General features: G+C 44.8%; 2 protein-coding genes across 2 annotated transcripts; both read left to right on the top strand.

Annotated features, from left to right (window-relative positions):
• Positions 1 to 1,106: 1,106 nt before the first annotated feature.
• mboat7 (membrane bound O-acyltransferase domain containing 7) lies at positions 1,107 to 7,394 on the top strand. Its single transcript, XM_084158633.1, has 9 exons — positions 1,107 to 1,231; positions 1,910 to 1,989; positions 2,257 to 2,386; positions 2,902 to 3,028; positions 3,139 to 3,295; positions 3,797 to 3,992; positions 4,353 to 4,505; positions 4,788 to 4,964; positions 5,224 to 7,394. Exons 2-9 carry the CDS (start codon positions 1,914 to 1,916, stop codon positions 5,633 to 5,635), a joined length of 1,428 nt encoding a protein of 475 aa, XP_084014759.1. The 5' UTR covers positions 1,107 to 1,231; positions 1,910 to 1,913; the 3' UTR covers positions 5,636 to 7,394.
• A 1,286-nt stretch (positions 7,395 to 8,680) lies between these two features.
• Positions 8,681 to 16,040, top strand: LOC311115789 (transmembrane channel-like protein 7). The gene is made up of 16 exons (XM_084157340.1): positions 8,681 to 8,860; positions 9,181 to 9,364; positions 9,558 to 9,706; positions 10,224 to 10,379; positions 10,772 to 10,857; positions 11,136 to 11,281; positions 11,422 to 11,569; positions 11,709 to 11,867; positions 12,018 to 12,175; positions 12,347 to 12,467; positions 12,669 to 12,766; positions 12,866 to 13,049; positions 13,214 to 13,344; positions 13,592 to 13,747; positions 14,806 to 14,884; positions 15,015 to 16,040. The coding sequence occupies exons 1-16, from the start codon at positions 8,821 to 8,823 to the stop codon at positions 15,123 to 15,125; spliced, it is 2,106 nt and encodes a 701-aa protein (XP_084013466.1). The 5' UTR covers positions 8,681 to 8,820; the 3' UTR covers positions 15,126 to 16,040.
• The last annotated feature ends 819 nt before the right edge of the window (positions 16,041 to 16,859 follow it).

The raw sequence follows: 16,859 nt of genomic DNA, 5'->3' as shown, positions 1-16,859 counted from the left end.
ATATACAGTGATGGTGCAGAGATGGCAGGAGCAGTGGAATAGAGATAATACGGGAAGGCATTTATTTCAAGTACAGAGGAAAGTCGGGGAGGACGGCAGGAAGGGACAGAAGAGAGGAGGCTATTTTTACAAGATTAAGGGTGGGACACAGCCAGTTGAATAAGACATTAAATGTGATAGGAAAGCATCCAACAGGAAAGTGTGATTATTGTCAGGAAACAGAGACCGTGGAGCATGTATTGCTACAGTGTGGGCAGTATCAGAGGGAAAGAGAGAGGATGAGATCTAGTATGAAGGAGAAGGGGATACAGGAAATTAGTTTAAAGAGTATATTGAGTAGAATGTCATTAGATATAGTCTTAAATATTTTGTTATCTTTTTTAAGAGCAACGGGACTGGTAGGTAGGATTTAGATTCTCCCTGTCTCTGGCCCACACTCCAGTACAGTAGGTGGCGGTAATGTACCATAACGTTGAATGCCAACCACCGATAAACCCCACTGAAGAAGAAGATGCTGGATATTGGCGGGATCTGGTACACGCTGTCGTACACATCGATCCAGAGCATCCCAAACATGCTCAATGGGTGACATGTCTGGTGAGTATGCAGGCCAAGAAAGAACTGGGACATTTTCAGCTTCCAAGAATTGTGTACAGATCCTTGCGACATGGGGCTGTGCATTATGCTGAAACGTGAGGTCATGGCGGTGGATGAATGGCACGACAATGGGCCTCAGGATCTCGTCACAGTATCTCTGTGCATTCAAATTGCCATTGATAAAATGCAATTGTGTTCGTTGTCCGTAGCTTATGCCTGCCCATACCATAACCCCACCATGGGGTTATGGTATGGGCCACCATGGGGCACTCTGCCACCATGAGGCACTCTGCTCACATGTTGTGTTTACATTTTTGTTCAATGTATACTATATCATTGGTTACGACAGTGGAACTAAGCTTATGAGACATTAAGTAATATTCCTCAAAAATCAATGGGGTTCGCTGTATTAATATAACATTCCAAACCATTTCAACCAAAATGATTGGTTCTTCTTGGAATGTACTGCCTCATTTATGGAACTGGGCAGTGTCCATGGGCGGGGTTTTGGTTGTGAATGACGCGTTGTTGCGGTAGTAGGAAGTGGGATTTACCAAATCATCAGTGCTGACATAAGATTCAAGATTTGTTCCAGGGATTTTTAACTATATTGAATGTCGGCCTGATTTTAAACGTGAGTACATGTTTACTCTAGAAGTTTAGCTTCATCCTTTGAACACAGATGTACAGCTACTGGGAATACAATCATTGAGCTAAGAGCTAACGTTGGCTGCTAGCAAATTAGCTTGTGGTCCTGGGGATAGCTAGCCACATTTTTGCGTTTCTAAAATGAGTAACTTATCGCCTATATAAGTTCCAATAGAACGAATATCTGTCTTCTGTCACTGCAGTACTTGCTCTGGTGTCACGCAAGGCTGCAGTAGCTAACTAGCTTAGCGTGGTGCTAACATTTGTAACGCGTATGTTGCAATTCTGTGATTACTCCATCCATGGCATGATCAGGCGAGCTCTAATTCAGCCCACACACTAGCTCTTATCAGTGGTGTAAAAATGAGCTCATGATGTTCTGGCTGTTTAGGCATGTGTATGATATTAACTATTTATTATACTGATTACTAGCTTGTACCACTATTTGTGTATCGAGGGACCAACATGCATAGCAACGTGGAATAGAACATACATTACTTTGTCAATCACAGGCTCTCTCACTTTCATAGTGGTGCTGTATGCAAACTGCAGTCAAATTCCTCATAGCATTTTTCCATGCAACACAGAGGGCCTATTTAAGTTCCCATGATCATACCGTGTGTGTGTGTGTTGTGTACCTTTGTGCAACTGTGTGTGCGTGCAGAGGAATGTCTCCTGATGAGCTGGTCTACTTGGGAATTCTCGCTGCTTCCATCCCCATCGGGTTCCTATTCCGGTACCTGAGTGAGTATTCTATCTGGGCCGTCAAAGAAATTCACCTAACCTACACGGTATCTCCTAGAATAGATTAACACTGAAAAACACAATGCTTTCTCTGGATTTTTTCTTTTCAAGACATTCTGGTAACAAGCAGGACAGAAGAATGAAAAGGCAGTTGCAGTCACGATAACATGTCTACAAAAATGTTAACACATGATGTAGAATAGGCCTATCTGCTCTGCTCTCAAGGTTTATTGTAAGTGTTGTGTGTGGGTGTTATTGTTGCTGTAGGTCCTCCAGTGAAGCAGGGGGCAGCGTTGCTCTTGGGCCTCTCGATCACCATAGCAACCTGTCAGGTCCATGCGCTCCACTCACTGGTGACGGTGCTCGGAACATGGATCATCATCAAGAGCAGCTGGCGGTGAGAGACATTAGCGATGGGGGGAAAAATCGATACAGTTACATACCGAGATATTATTTTTGACGATATATCGTATCGTTTTGACAATATCGCAATATTATTTTTGCGCTAGTTGGCTGTACCTGCACCAAAACCCCAGTGTTTTTCCTTCATAGCTTGTTCTCCATCTTCTTTTTAAATACGGAGCCAATTTGTTTTCAGCACTTTTATTTCTCATGGCTCTCTCTTGTCCCTTTGCAGCAAACATATGGTGAGCAGTATGTTTGGAACATCCAATCGCAATAAAATCACAGTATCGAATCGCAATACATATTGTATCGGCACCAAAGTATCGTGATAATATCTTATCGTGAGGTCCCTGACAATTCCCAGCCCTAAGAGACATTATTCAAAATATACAAATTATATATCAACAGACACCGTAGAACACTCCTGTGTCTTAATGTTGTGTCACTATTTAGTGTGACAGTCAGGAACTTCTCTCTCTCACCCACTCCCCTGTTTACCTTCCTCAGGAGTGCCCCAGCTCTTTCTCTGGCCTGGACCTTCCTCTACCTCCTCTTCTTCAGACTGGTCACATGGTTCGGCCTGCCGCCGCCAACACCCTTCGCCAACGCCATCCAGCTACTCCTCACTCTGAAGGTACATCTACAGGAAGAGATGGAGGACACACACATACACGATTACTGAAATGCAATGGCATTATGCATCATGATGTTGTTTACAGTAACAACCCACTTGTTTTCATTCAGATGGTCAGTCTGGCCAATGAGGTGCAGAGTTTTCACATAGAGAAGAAACAGGAAGTGAGCTCATTCTCCAAGTCTCCTGTGGTTGGTGGACTGTCCCAAGAGCCCTCCCTCTATGATATGATAGCCTATAGCTACTGCTATGTGGGTATAATGACAGGTAAGGCTGTCTAGCCCCATTCCCTAGTTTGTTTCATCATACAGGGCTACTGTCAACATATCCACAGTTCACCCATTTCTCTGGATCTCTTTTTGATATGGAGACAGATGAATGACTTCAGTGTGTATGTGTGTGGTGTAAATGTATCATGTATTTAGTATGATTTGCCACTAATTTGCTTTTGCACCCATTTTAACTGTTGTTGTTTCTCTCTGTCTTTCTTTCTATCTGCCACTAGTAAAATATTGTGTGAGTCTGCTTACGTTTTCTCTTCCGCTACACAACCTTCCTGTAACTCTCCCTCCTTTTTTTACTCATCCCCTTCGTCCATCACCCAATAACACTCCTCCTCCTTACAATCTATCCCTTTTTTGTCCTCCAATGATCCCTCTCTCTCCTCATTATGTTTTCTAACTCATACCATCCCCTTTGTCTATCCTACCACTTCTCCCTCAATGCTCTCTCTTCATCCCTTCATTTTATCCCTGCATCTCCCTAAAGGCCCGTTCTTCCGGTTCCAAACCTATGTGGACTGGCTGAGGCAGCCCAGCTCCCTGGACCTTCCTGGCCGGGTACCCTGCATGCTGAGGCTGAGGTTGGTGCCCGTCTACGGAGCTCTGTTCCTGACCGCCAACGCGTACTTCCCCCTGGCATACGTCCTCACTGAAGAGTTCCTGGAACATCACTTCTTCTTCAGGTAGCAAAACAGCACTCCTGATTTTGGGAAAAAAATATATAGTTGTTTGCATCAAAAAAGGTTGATTTATTTTTCATGTATTTCTTTCTTTTGAGTTGGCATAACAAAATTGTGAATTCATTCACCGCTGTCTTTCTCTCTCCAAAGAGCTACGGGATTTTAAACCATAAAATAATAGAGGGCAAAATGTCTCTGAATGATTTCCCAGATGACTGAAAACAATCTAAGGACAAGCGCCAATTCCAGTGAAACAGAATGGAGACAGAACTCTCTCTGTTTAGTATTGCAGACCAACAGCCTTTCACTTGTAGTTATATATTAATGAGGTCTCTCTCTCTCTCTCTCTATCCCCCCCTCCAGGTTGTTCTACATGACGGTGGTGTTCTTTGTGTTCCGGATGCGGTTCTACGCTGCATGGTGTGGGGCAGAGGCTGGTTGCATCAGCGCAGGACTGGGCTGTTACCCAGAGGGGGCGCTCTCCAAGCCGGGAGGAGGTCCCACTGTCAACTACAGGCAAGTCTCACACATGATATTCAGTCCAGTTGGGGAAAACAGTAAAGTACATTAATTCATAATTATTTGTGTTTAATTACATTTTAGTCATTTAGCAGACGCTCTTATCCAGTGCGACTTACAGGAGCAATTAGGGTTAAGTGCCTTGCTCAAGGGCACATTGACAGATTTTTCACCTAGTCAGCTCGGGGGTTCGAACCAGCAACCTTTCAGTTACAGGCCCAATGCACTTAACCGCTAGGCTACCTGCTAATCTTGGTTTTGATTTTTCTGTCTCTCTAGCCCTGACCCTGACAGTCCGGTTTTGTACGACTTCAAAGCCATCCAGAACATTGACCCATACAACACTGACTTCTGTGTGAAGGTCCGGCACGGGATGCGCTACTGGAATATGACTGTGCAGTGGTGGCTGCATCACTACATCTACCCCAACTCCCCCTTCAAGGCTTACGCACTCAAGTAAGGGCCCTATTCAGGTTCACTAGAGAAGGCATGTGTATTGTGTAAATAAACTGTCTCATAGCAGTCTGTTAAAAACTACAAAACTACAGTCAACTTTCAATGTATTTGTAACTGCCAGATAAGATGTCCCCTGAATGTCATTTGATGCATGTTTCACAGTACTACCTCTCTCTCTCTCTCTCTCTCTCTCTCTCTCTCTCTCTCTCTCTCTCTCTCTCTCTCTCTCTCTCTCTCTCTCTCTCTCTCTCTCTCTCAGGGCTGGATGGACCATGTTCATCAGTGCATACTGGCACGGGCTTCATGCTGGCTACTACCTGTCTTTCCTCACCATCCCCCTGTGCATTGCGGCTGAGTCGGCCATGGAGTCGTCGGTCAGGGCCAAGCTGGGGCCCCGGGGCCAGAGTGCCTTCGACTGGGTCCACTGGTTCCTCAAGATGAGGGCCTATGACTACATGTGTATGGGCTTCGTCCTGCTGAAGGCCAGCGACACCGTCCACTACTGGACCTCCATCTACTTCATCATCCACATCATCGCCCTGGCCTGCATTCTGTTCGGGAGGCTGATGAAGGGAGGAAAGAGGGAGGGAAAGAAGAGTGAAAAGGAGGAGAAAATTGAGGGGGAGAAGAAAGAGGTGAAGCAAGAGGACGTGAGAGAGAAGACAGAGTGAGAATGGATTGATGGGGGGAGATGGGAGGATGTCCTGTATGGGGAGTATTAGTTTACTAAAGAACTACAATTCCCACAATGCACTGTCTGTCACTGATCTGTATGGGTCACTTTTGTCAGTTAGGTCCAGTGATGTCTCACCTGGTAGAGAAGAGTTATGTTCAATCCCGAACTGACCCCTAGACCCTACTAGGGTTTGATTTGGAGTTGGGAGGTAGAGTAGATTAAGTTGTAGGATTCCTATCCAGGAGACATCATTGGACTGTTAGCTGAATACAGTGAATCCTTATGAACATTGTTGTAACCCAGTAACAGTTGCCATGTCGATATTATATTATAAACCACGTATACATACAGGTATAATTGGGTGAAAGAATGTTTGAGCTTAATGAATGTCATTTCTGATGCGTGAGTGGCAAAAAAGTTCAGGGGGAATGTAGATTATTCAGCTACTTCACTTGTGCTTATGTATATATGTGTGTGACTATTGCAAAACACAAAGCCAATTTTCATAATAAATATACTTAAATTAGTTTAGAGGACACAACATTGGATGTTCTAAGGCTGTAGGTTCAAGATGCTGTCTTGAAACAGAATAGAAAGTACTGTAAAGCCACATCGGCACGTCACTTGAATCCATTCATAGAGCAAGGACTGAATTTGAACTGGGATCTAAGTATGTTACTCGGAGTCTGTACTTTTGCCTAAATCTCCAATCCCATTGATATCAATGCACGATTTACTCAAAGTTAAATACAAGTTACGGGCATTTATCTCAAGTCATGACCAGAGCAACAATATATTATTTTTCCGGGGCAACAAGACTTTCCGCTTCTTTATATTTTCACGTTTTCATTGATCAGGTTGTTCCTATGATACGTTATTATAGAATAGTGCAGAAAACGTAACTTTGGATGACCATGAGCACATACTGAGTTATACTTGTCTAGTTTTAAAACGCATATCACTCCCAAGTGGCGCAGCGGTCTAAGTTACTGCATCTCAGTGCTTGAGGTGTCACTACAGACCCCCTGGTTCGATTCCAGGCTGTATCACAACCGGCCGTGATTGGGAGTCCCATAGGGCGGCGCACAATTGGCCCAGCGTCGTCCGGGTTTGGCCGGTGTAGGCCTTCATTGTAAATAAGAATTTGTTCTTAACTGACTTGCCTAGTTAAATAAAGGTTAAATAAAAAAATATATAGAGGATCCATTCATAATGAATGTGGCAGTTGTACATGTTCTCTTATCCTCAACATTCTTATTATGTTCTGTGTTGTTTTGTATTATGGTAAGAAGATTATAATTTCTCCCTTAGCTCCAAGTTGAGAGGAAAACAAATGCTCTGTCATTATTAAGTGGAACCATCCTCAGTGATTTATTCTCAGAGGAATGCCATGAAACTTGAAATAACATTCACTGTGTCGAGGAGGGGCTACTGGAACCAAAAAGACCAGTGCAGATTTCATAATGGAATTATGTGGTTTAGAAAAATACATGAAAATAACTTGAGGCATTTGCTATGTTGATTTGAATCTGAATGTAATTTTCAGCATTATTTAAAATGTTGTTTTGGGTGATCTTCTGAAATGTTCTCTTTTGATTTGACTTGGCCTGTAAATGAGCATTTTACTCTTATCTTATCTCTTCTTCTTTACAAAAATGATCTGTCCTGCATTCCATAGTCATTATTTAGTTATTTGATTAGTAATCTCTTGTGGACAGATGCACGTAACATAAATTGAGCATCTGATGCAATTATGCGAGAATTGAGTTCTGGGTGTCAGAGATTATTTGATTAGAGATGTAATTCTATACTGTATAGTGAATATTTATTTATTTATTGTTCTTAATTGTTGTCAGTGTGTCACATGCTAGTTCTCAAATGACACCCGGCTATTCCCCATACAGTGCACTACTTTTGGTCAGACCTGGGCCAAAAGTAGTGCACTATATAAGGAAAGAAGTTCCCACAGTCAGTCTATTTTGGCAGTGACTGAGGACTGACTGCTAAGGTAAGGTTGTAGACCAAGCTACTACCTTACCGGTCAGTCCTCAGTTACTGCCAAAATGTTTGACTGCCATCTTATTATAAATGTAATGGTATTACTATATAATTTAAAAAATATATATTGTGCTGACAGTAGAATAAAAAAAGTTATTTGGAATTATATTTATTGTAATTTAATTTACAAGTTAGCATGGAAGCATTTTTGTTATGATTGTTTACCACAATCTGATATAGCCTCCATTGTTCCCACTGTTTCAGTCAAACCCTCCCTCCTTTTCCTTGTGCCAAAACCCTAGCCCCGAAGAAACAACTCCCTTGTGTTTTTTATCAGCCAACTCATTTCAATACATGACCAGTATAGAAAACATTCCTTGATGGTTGCTTCTCCATCTTTCTCTCTCTCTATCACATGCAATATTTTGTTTTCTTGTGTATTTTGTTTGTTTCTAATTGGTTTCACCTTGATACTATGATGATTGTAACTCTCCCTGCCTTGTAACAGTTCACAGTGTTACCAACGGAATACATGTCTCAGCGATTCAACACGTCTAAAGTCTTGTTCCTTATTGATGTTTTGTTCATGGATGTTGGCTGTAGTTTTTTTTATTAGTGTACATTTCTCTTGCCATTTCTGATCTGACATGGTTCATTCTATGGGCTTTACTTACTATAGGAAAATGGTCAACGTTCCCCTATCCCCTTACACATGCTCACACGCACAGCCACAAACACACAAATCCCACTGTTCACTGGCTTGCCTCTATGGTTACCTAACAACATGTCGCATCAGTGCACAGACAGGTTTATGAACTGAATCACATACAGTAAACACTCATACATGATTAAGTAATGGGTCTTCCCTGTAACCAGTCATCAAATGTCTTGTAACACCCCAGCTTGTCGTGTTCTGTTTGACATAAGCGGAGTGGAACCTAACGGTCTACCGGGAGTAAATGGGTTAAACGTACAAGGAAGTACCAGTGGCAGAGATGGTTATTTGCATGGAGCAAAGTCTGAGGGGGAGTGATTCCTGGATATCTACTACCTTATAAAAGAGCTAGCCCTGTATGCTGGATTAACTATGTATTAGCATTGTAATCAGCAGTGAGATACGGAGGACTGGTTGTTTGATTGTAGTGTTTCTGAAGTGTTGGTGGAATCCTCTCTGATTGTCTCATGGAGTTCAGTGAGCTACAAAGACAGAGCTCCACTATAGGTAAGCTGTGTGACTACTGTTTTGTAGGTGTGGTATGTTAGGTCTCATCGGTACAGGTGTTCTTTGTGTTCAGTGATTTGCTTCCTGGTCACCTAAGATTACTTGTTTTGTACTATACAAAATATGCTATTACATGGTAAAGGGAGATTTTCCAAGAATGTATACTTTAAAATATGCTTGAATTATGTGTACCACACAAGTATAATGCACCAACAGATTGCAACTCTCCCAAAACTACAACCAATCAACTACATTGACTCTTTGGACTGACTCATAATTTTTCTCTGTATATATCCTTGCCCTCCTCTGCCCTCTCCAAGCCCACGGTTACCATGGTGCCCAGCAGTCGGTGAGGTTACGGAGTAAGTCGGTAGTGTCCAATCAGAATGGCCCTCAGTTCAACTGGGGTTCTCCCCCCTCAGAGGGGGGAGAGGAGGGTGACTCGGGACCCCCTAAGGACCTCAGAGAGCGGCCTATGCCCATGCGCCTGAAGAGAGCGATACGGTATGGGACCTCAGTGGTCATAGTGGTCACTAGCGTCTCTGCCTCTGTGCAATTCCTTTGTTGTTGTCCTGAAGCTGGCAAACTTACTATGCTATAATGAGCAAATGTATTGTACACTCTCTCCCTCACTTCGCTTCTCTTCTCTCTCAAAATACTTCCTCTTTCTCTTCCTCCCCCCTGCTCTCCCTTCCAGGGAGGTGCAGCAGATGCGTGTGCCTGTGGTGACTAACTGGCAGTCGTGGAAACGGAGCAAGGCCAAGTCCCTGAGCAGGTTCAGAGCAGATGCAGGGGGAGCCATGTCCTACATAGCTCTGTGGAGAAAGGCTCTGCATAAGATAGGAGGTGACAGATTCAATCACACTGTCACTCAATCAAATCAGGCAATGGTTAAATCAATGCAATATGAACTACATACACATCTATATCCTGGGCTGTATGTATGTGACATATACAGAACTTAACTATATGCATTTGTTAATGCATACACACTCACCTCACATATAGATTAAGTTTTCCTCTAGGCTTTCAGCAATATCTAAAAGGTCTCGGTTCCACACAGTGGGCTAAATCAGGGTCACACATGTTTCATGGTAGTCAAACAAATCGACTTTGAAACAAAAGCATACACCTCACACACATGGTTATGGTCTTAAAAAAAGAAGACACCTGTATCATGTCACATATAGAGTTTAAATGTATTACATTTTGAGATTGCATCCCAATATCACCCTTTATATACTTTTTTTTCTTTTTCTTTTATTAATTCTGAAAAATATTAATAACATTACAGGGCTACTGTCGTTGTCAATGATGTTGCCTTCACATTCACAACATGGCCCTGTGGCCCCTGTCTTTGTAGGCCACTTTGGCGGTGGTGTCCAGTCCTACTTCATGTTCCTGCGCTTCCTGGTGGTGCTCAACTTCCTGTCATTCTTGCTGATCGCTGGGTTCATCTTCATCCCCAGTATCGTGTTCAGATCCACCAGCAACAGTAACATGACAGTGGACAGCACTGGTAAGGCCAGCACTGGAGGATGCATTTTCAAACCAGGCCTATGATTGGTTAAAGGGTGATGGCATTGGAGTGACATTCACAATCTCCATTCCAGTCCAGTCTATTTACATTATTCTGTCGGTCTCTAATATAAAACAATGTCTTCTCACTGTTCCCTGTAACAGTATCATAGCAACATATCTGCCTTAGAGGGTGGGGTTTTGATTTAATTGAGTGATTGAAACTGAAAATATTGCAGCAGTTGTTACTGGTATTCTCTCAGGGGTTTGAGAATGGAGGCCCTCACAAAGTAGCAAGTTATAGAACTCAGGTACTCTGTGCCCAGGCTGCGGTGGGAAACTTGATCAAACGTGACCTTGGAGTATCTTCAAACAACTGTGTGTGTGTCTCAGGTCCAGAGGCGTGTAGGGTCTATGATCCAAATCTTCAAGGTCTGGTGGTGTTCTACCAGTATTTCCTGGACTTACTCTCTGGAACGGTGAGAAAACACAACATGTGTAATCTAGTCCTGGTTATAGATATACTGAATACAGCACAGAGAACAACACTTCTCTGAAGTTCAGTTTGCAAAACAATGCTGATGTTTTAAGTGGCCTTGGCCTTTCACACACTTGTCTTTCTGTCTGTGTATAACATGTACAGTCTGTGTCTGCTTGTGGGTTTGTGTCATTTTGTGCACTTTAAGATTAGTACGCTTCTAATCTAGTAGGCTACACTCTCACCACTTCACACCCTCCACCTCTCTCCCTCTCCCAGGGTTTCATGGAGTACTCCTACATGTTCTATGGTTACTATAACAACACCGTGGCAGAGAGCAGTGGCTTCCACTACAACCTGCCCCTGGCCTACCTCCTCACCTCTGTCTTCTACTTCGCCTTCTGTCTCATCTGCATCATCGCACGGTACCTTCTGGAATGCCCTACGCTTCCATCTGCATAGAAATAAAATGGATAGAATGGACATAACCATTCTGGAAGCGAATTAACCCTAATGACTCACTGACCCCCCCCCCCCACCCCACTCCGATTGGTCCCTTATACAGCATGGGGAGCGCACTTCGAATTGCCGTGGCAACAGGCAGTGGCGCTGCCGGCAGTTACAGCAAGATGGTGTTCACTGGCTGGGACTACGGTTGCCAGGGATACCGGGCCACCAAACTCAAACAGAAAAGCATCCACTACCAGCTACAGGTAGGAGCTCTGCCTCTTACTGCAGTCTCTGAAGATGCACTCCTCTTTCCTCCCCTCTAATTTCTCTGTATGATCTCTCTCCTCTATTCCTCCCGTCTCCACTCTCTCCCCTCCTCTCTCTCTCTCCTTCCTCTGTCAGGTGGACCTGGAGGAGGAGAGGCTACAGAAAAAGGCTTTGTCTCTAACCTTAGGTCAGACAGTGGGTCTGTGTTCTCTACGCATCTTCCTCATGCTCGTCTCCCTCGCCCTCATAGGAGGAGCTTTCTTTGGCATCTTCCAGGCTACTGTCTTCAGCCAGGTCAGTCAGAAACAAAACAAAAACTATTGACTGGATGTTTGGCCTTTCATCCTCTCCATGTCATATTGAGTCAGTACAGGGAGGTGGGTATCCTGGGGCTGTTTTAACCTTTTCTGGCTGACCTTTGCCCCCTCTCCCTGTGGTTTCTAGGCAAAGGTTGGAGCAGAGGGCATTCTGGGCCTGTTCTGGGTTTACCTTCCTTCCATCGTCATCACAACAGGAAACTTTGTTGTGCCCTTCATGTGTGACCAGATAGCCCTGTTTGAGAGATATTCTCCTAGTACCACCATCATCATGGCACTGTTCAGGTGTGTGTGTGGGCAGCCTCTGCCGAGTCCCTAGTTTCAGGCGTTTATTTTACGCCTGCTACGTTAGGTTAGCGTGTGTATGACCTTATCACTCTGCTAGATCTTCACTTACCCAGTGTGTGTGCGTGCGTGCGTGTGATTATTTCCTGTGTCCCTCCCTCCTATGTTCAGGTCAGTGTTTCTGCGTATGATAAGTCTGGGAGTGCTGCTGTTTACTCTGTGGAGTCAGATCACCTGCTTTAGAAACAGTAAAGACTGTCAGCTCTGCCAGTACAACAACAAGGAATATCCGGTAACCACTCTCTTATAACAGCATGGGAGCCTGGGTAGCAGTCAGGCTCTACTTTAGCAGACTTGTCTTCAGAAGGCTAAATAGATTATATCTCCATTCGATTATACCTACAGTACAGTACATGCATCAACCATATTGCATAATCTTTTCTTCTCTTTTACCACACATGCTATGTCTGTCTGTCTTGCTGCTGCCACCCAGTGCTGGGAGACGCGTGTGGGACAGGAGATGTACAAACTGGCCTTGTTTGACTTCCTCATTACCATCGCCATGCTCATTCTGGTGGACTTTCCACGCAGGTAGTGTACACTGTACACCCTACTGTGGTGTAACTCAATCTATGAGCAAGTCATCCTCGATCACATTTATTGATAACCTCTTCTTCCATACTGTGGCAGGTTGTTTGTGGACCACTGCTCCTGTGCATTGACCCGGTGGGTAGGTCGTCAGGAGTTCTTGGTGCCTCCCAATGTGCTGGGTCTGGTCTATGGTCAGACAGTGGTGTGGACCGGAGCTCTGTTCTGCCCTCTGCTGCCTCTCATCAACACACTCAAGTTCTTCATCCTCTTCTACTGCAAGAAGGTCAGGCTGCTCTCAATACTGTACCAATAATGGAAATGTAATCAATTCATTTTGTGAAAGGTTTCTCAATTTAAAGTTTGGCCTCAGAAGAGTTTCCCTTCACTACACAACCACAGTAACCCCCTTCTCTCCCCCCTTCCTCCTAATCTCTCCTCCTTCTCCAGGTCACTCTGTTTTCTAACTGTCGTCCGGCAGTGAAGACGTTCCGCTCCACCACCTCCACCATCTTCTTCCTGGTGGTGTTGCTGTTCGGTTGGGGCCTCGCCCTCGTCGCCATGATCTACAGTCTGGCCCAGTGAGTGCCTGACTCTGGCTATGTCTGAAATGACACCCTATTCAGTATATAGTGTACTACTTTTGACCAAGGCCTATAGTCAAAAGTAGTGCCCTATATAGAGAATAGGGTGTCACTTCGGACGCAGCCTCTATCTCTACTGCAGTAGGAAGGGAGCCAGTTATACAGTGCAGGGATAGTAGAGTGGCAAATGGACCAGGTGTAGTAGTGGTGGTAGATGGTGATGGTGTTGATATGTCATCCTCAGGATCCATCCCTCTATGAGCTGTGGTCCATTCCGCTCTCTCACTATGATGTGGAGTATCGTTCCCAACACCTTCTACACTCTCTCCCTGACAACACAGGACTTCATCTTCTACATGGGCTCCCAGGCCTTCTCCATCCCCCTCTTCATTTTCTCCTGGTGAGTCCCCTTGTCTTACTGATCTCTTCTTCTCCTGGTGAGTCACCTTGTCTTACTGATCTCTTCTTCTCCTGGTGAGTCCCCTTGTCTTACTGATCTCTTCTTCTCCTGGTGAGTCCCCTTGTCTTACTGATCTCTTCTTCTCCTGGTGAGTCACCTTGTCTTACTGATCTATTCTTCTCCTGGTGAGTCCCCTTGTCTTACTGAACTCTTCTTCTCCATGTGAGGCACCTTGTCTTACTGATCTCTTCTTCTCCTGGTGATCACCTTGTCTTACTGATCTCTTCTTCTCCTGGTGAGTCGCCTTGTCTTACTGATCTATTCTTCTCCTGGTGAGTCCCCTTGTCTTACTGATCTCTTCTTCTCCTGGTGAGTCCCCTTGTCTTACTGAACTCTTCTTCTCCATGTGAGGCACCTTGTCTTACTGATCTCTTCTTCTCCTGGTGATCACCTTGTCTTACTGATCTCTTCTTCTCCTGGTGAGTCACCTTGTCTTACTGATCTCTTCTTCTCCTGGTGAGTCGCCTTGTCTTACTGATTTCTTCTTCTCCTGGTGAGTCCCCTTGTCTTACTGATCTCTTCTTCTCCTGGTGAGTCGCCTTGTCTTACTGATCTCTTCTTCTCCTGGTGAGTCCCCTTGTCTTACTGATCTCTTCTTCTCCTGGTGAGTCCCCTTGTCTTACTGATCTCTTCTTCTCCTGGTGAGTCCCCTTGTCTTACTGATCTCTTCTTCTCCTGGTGAGTCCCCTTGTCTTACTGATCTCTTCTTCTCCTGGTGAGTCACCTTGTCTTACTGATCTCTTTATCCGATTGTCCATTTATTTTTTACTCACCTTGCAGGTACATGGGTCAGTGTGTTACTGTCTCTATGTAGTTGCTGTCTACCTTGTGTTTGATGATTTAATATTGCTTTGTAACTCTACATATGGGAGGACCATATCTGCATAGACCCATATGGTAAGCATGTGTTATTTCCATGTGTGCTGAGTGCTGTACATAAGACTCTGACTGTGTTTGTTGCATAAACATGGCTCTCCTCTCTCTCCCTGGCCTGATAGTGTGGTGCTGTGTTACGTAGCAGCTCTAGCTGCAGTCTATGGGAAGAGTGTTGATCTGCTAAAGGCCCAGCTTAAACTGGTAAGTGATGGATGGGGGAGAAGTCCTACATGACATGATCATGATGCAAAAAAATATGTTTGAAACAAAACCATGTCCATGACCCATACTCAAGCTTAACCTTGTATAACAGTGTATTTAACTCTAACAGGAGGGACGTGATAAGCAGTTCCTGGTCAAGCAGATTGAAGAGCTGAGTAGAGAGATGGGGGTTCCAACAAGGGCCCAAGCGGACACCTTTGACACTGGTCCAGCAAACTGACTCAGTCACCAGGCTCAAACCCACAGCCCATATCCCGGCCCAAGGCACTCCTTGTAGATTTGATAGGCTTAGATAGGTTTTGCATGTGGCAATCGCACAAAGCACATATCTACACCTTCACAAAGCACTTTACAATTGTCACTCTCTAGTGTATGATAGCTACGTTTATTGAGGATTTTTTAAAACTTATGACTGAGTGGTGGTTGTCTCACCTAGCTACAGAATCTTAAGATGAATGCACTAACTGTAAGTCACTCTGGATAAGAGCGTCTGCTAAATGACTCAAATCTAAATGTGGAGATTACCATGGGGTTTATGGTTAGTATAACAAAGCTTTAGATGTGTTTACCCTATTCCTCTCTCATAATACCTGTAACATCAATTGCCATGTTCATTGCCTTTGCATCCTCTTCCTCACCTCTTGCCTAAACGTCACTGTTACCATGGTTACCCCATGGTTATTCAGTGTGAAAGAAGTCGCCCTAAAAAAAGACGCAAGAGTCTCTACAAGCCAGAATGTTGAATAAAATGATATTGTAGCGACCCGCACAGACAGCGGTGTGTTATGTGTTAGGCTAGTAGATGGTTGTGTTGTACCTACCAGTACCCAGTGTTCGCGGGGTCCGACATGTCAATCAACCTGCTATCTTCCAATCACGGGAATGCCTGGAATGTTCTGATGCCGGGCATCCTGGCGGTTGGCGGAGTGGCGTGGAGGGGGGTTGGGCAGGGGGATGGAGCATTGGAAGTTAAGACCAGGGTTAGCCTTTGTTCTCTCTTTTTTTACGTCTGGGCTTCACAAGAGAAGGTCACGATTGGCTTGTGGGTTATCTTACATTTTTATTTGGCGTGGGCTACGGCCAAACAGTAGCCTGTGTAAAGTTGGTTTAATAAACCGTCCATTCGTAAACTCAAGCCTCTGTCTGGACAGTTGTTCTTTTATGATCTAGTCAGGTCATTACATTGGTGTCAGAAGTAAAAAAAAAAAAAAACGTTGATAAAAGTTAGCCAGCTAGCTAGCTGACTTCTGTGGCTAGCTACCGGAGGTGAGAACGGGGGTTGAAGATGCTTCGAGGGAATCCGAAAGTGAAGGTGGAGGTAGGGGACGATTATGGCCAAGGAGGTGCGTGTGCATGGACGTCGGGGGTTCTGGCTGAGGAGATCGCCAGGGCATCGGAGCCCAGAGGCCGCTTGAGGGAGGATGTTAGAGTGATGGCGGCTGAAGCGGGCATGAGTGCTTCGTCCACTGTGTTTCGCGCGGATTCTGGTGGGCGGACCGAAGGGGTGACGTCGACGCGGCGGGACGAGGAATCGGGGGCTCAGAATGTAAACAAACATGGCGGCGCCCAGTTCCCGGCTGCGCCCGTATCTATTAAGACCCCGAAGTATTCCGGTAAGGCGGATTGGGAAGCATTTCATGCTCAGTTTGAACTGTTAGCTCATTGTAGGGGGTGGTCGGATGAAGAAAGGGCACTGCAGTTGGCTTTATGCCTCACGGATGAAGCTCTGGCCTGTTTGATATTGATTAGCCCCGAGGACAGACGTGATTATGGTGCTTTAGTGGGAGCACTGAGGAGGCGCTATGGACAGTGTGTACAGCCCGGGCTACTGCGCTCCGAACTGAGTAATAGACGCAGGCAGCCTGGAGAGCCTCTACGGGTGCTAGCTAATGACATTGAGAGCCTCTCTCGGCGGGCATATGCTCACATGCCCCCCTCCGTGCAGAGCGAGCTA

Source organism: Coregonus lavaretus, assembly GCF_964263955.1.
Source record: "Coregonus lavaretus genome assembly, chromosome: 3".
Classification (NCBI taxonomy): Eukaryota; Metazoa; Chordata; class Actinopteri; order Salmoniformes; family Salmonidae; genus Coregonus; species Coregonus lavaretus.
Note: the sequence above shows the minus strand (reverse complement) of the source record. Positions and strands in the feature narration are given on the sequence as shown.

Bases quoted from the DNA above. Each gene is read 5' to 3' on its own strand.
- mboat7 (XM_084158633.1), top strand. From the start codon at position 1,914: ATGTCTCCTGATGAGCTGGTCTACTTGGGAATTCTCGCTGCTTCCATC. The intron at 3,296-3,796 runs GTAAGGCTGTCT...ATCTCCCTAAAG, and splicing joins CTATGTGGGTATAATGACAG to GCCCGTTCTTCCGGTTCCAA. The intron at 4,965-5,223 runs GTAAGGGCCCTA...TCTCTCTCTCAG, and splicing joins TTCAAGGCTTACGCACTCAA to GGCTGGATGGACCATGTTCA.
- LOC311115789 (XM_084157340.1), top strand. From the start codon at position 8,821: ATGGAGTTCAGTGAGCTACAAAGACAGAGCTCCACTATAG. The intron at 11,570-11,708 runs GTAGGAGCTCTG...TTCCTCTGTCAG, and splicing joins GCATCCACTACCAGCTACAG to GTGGACCTGGAGGAGGAGAG. The intron at 13,050-13,213 runs GTCAGGCTGCTC...CTCCTTCTCCAG, and splicing joins TCCTCTTCTACTGCAAGAAG to GTCACTCTGTTTTCTAACTG.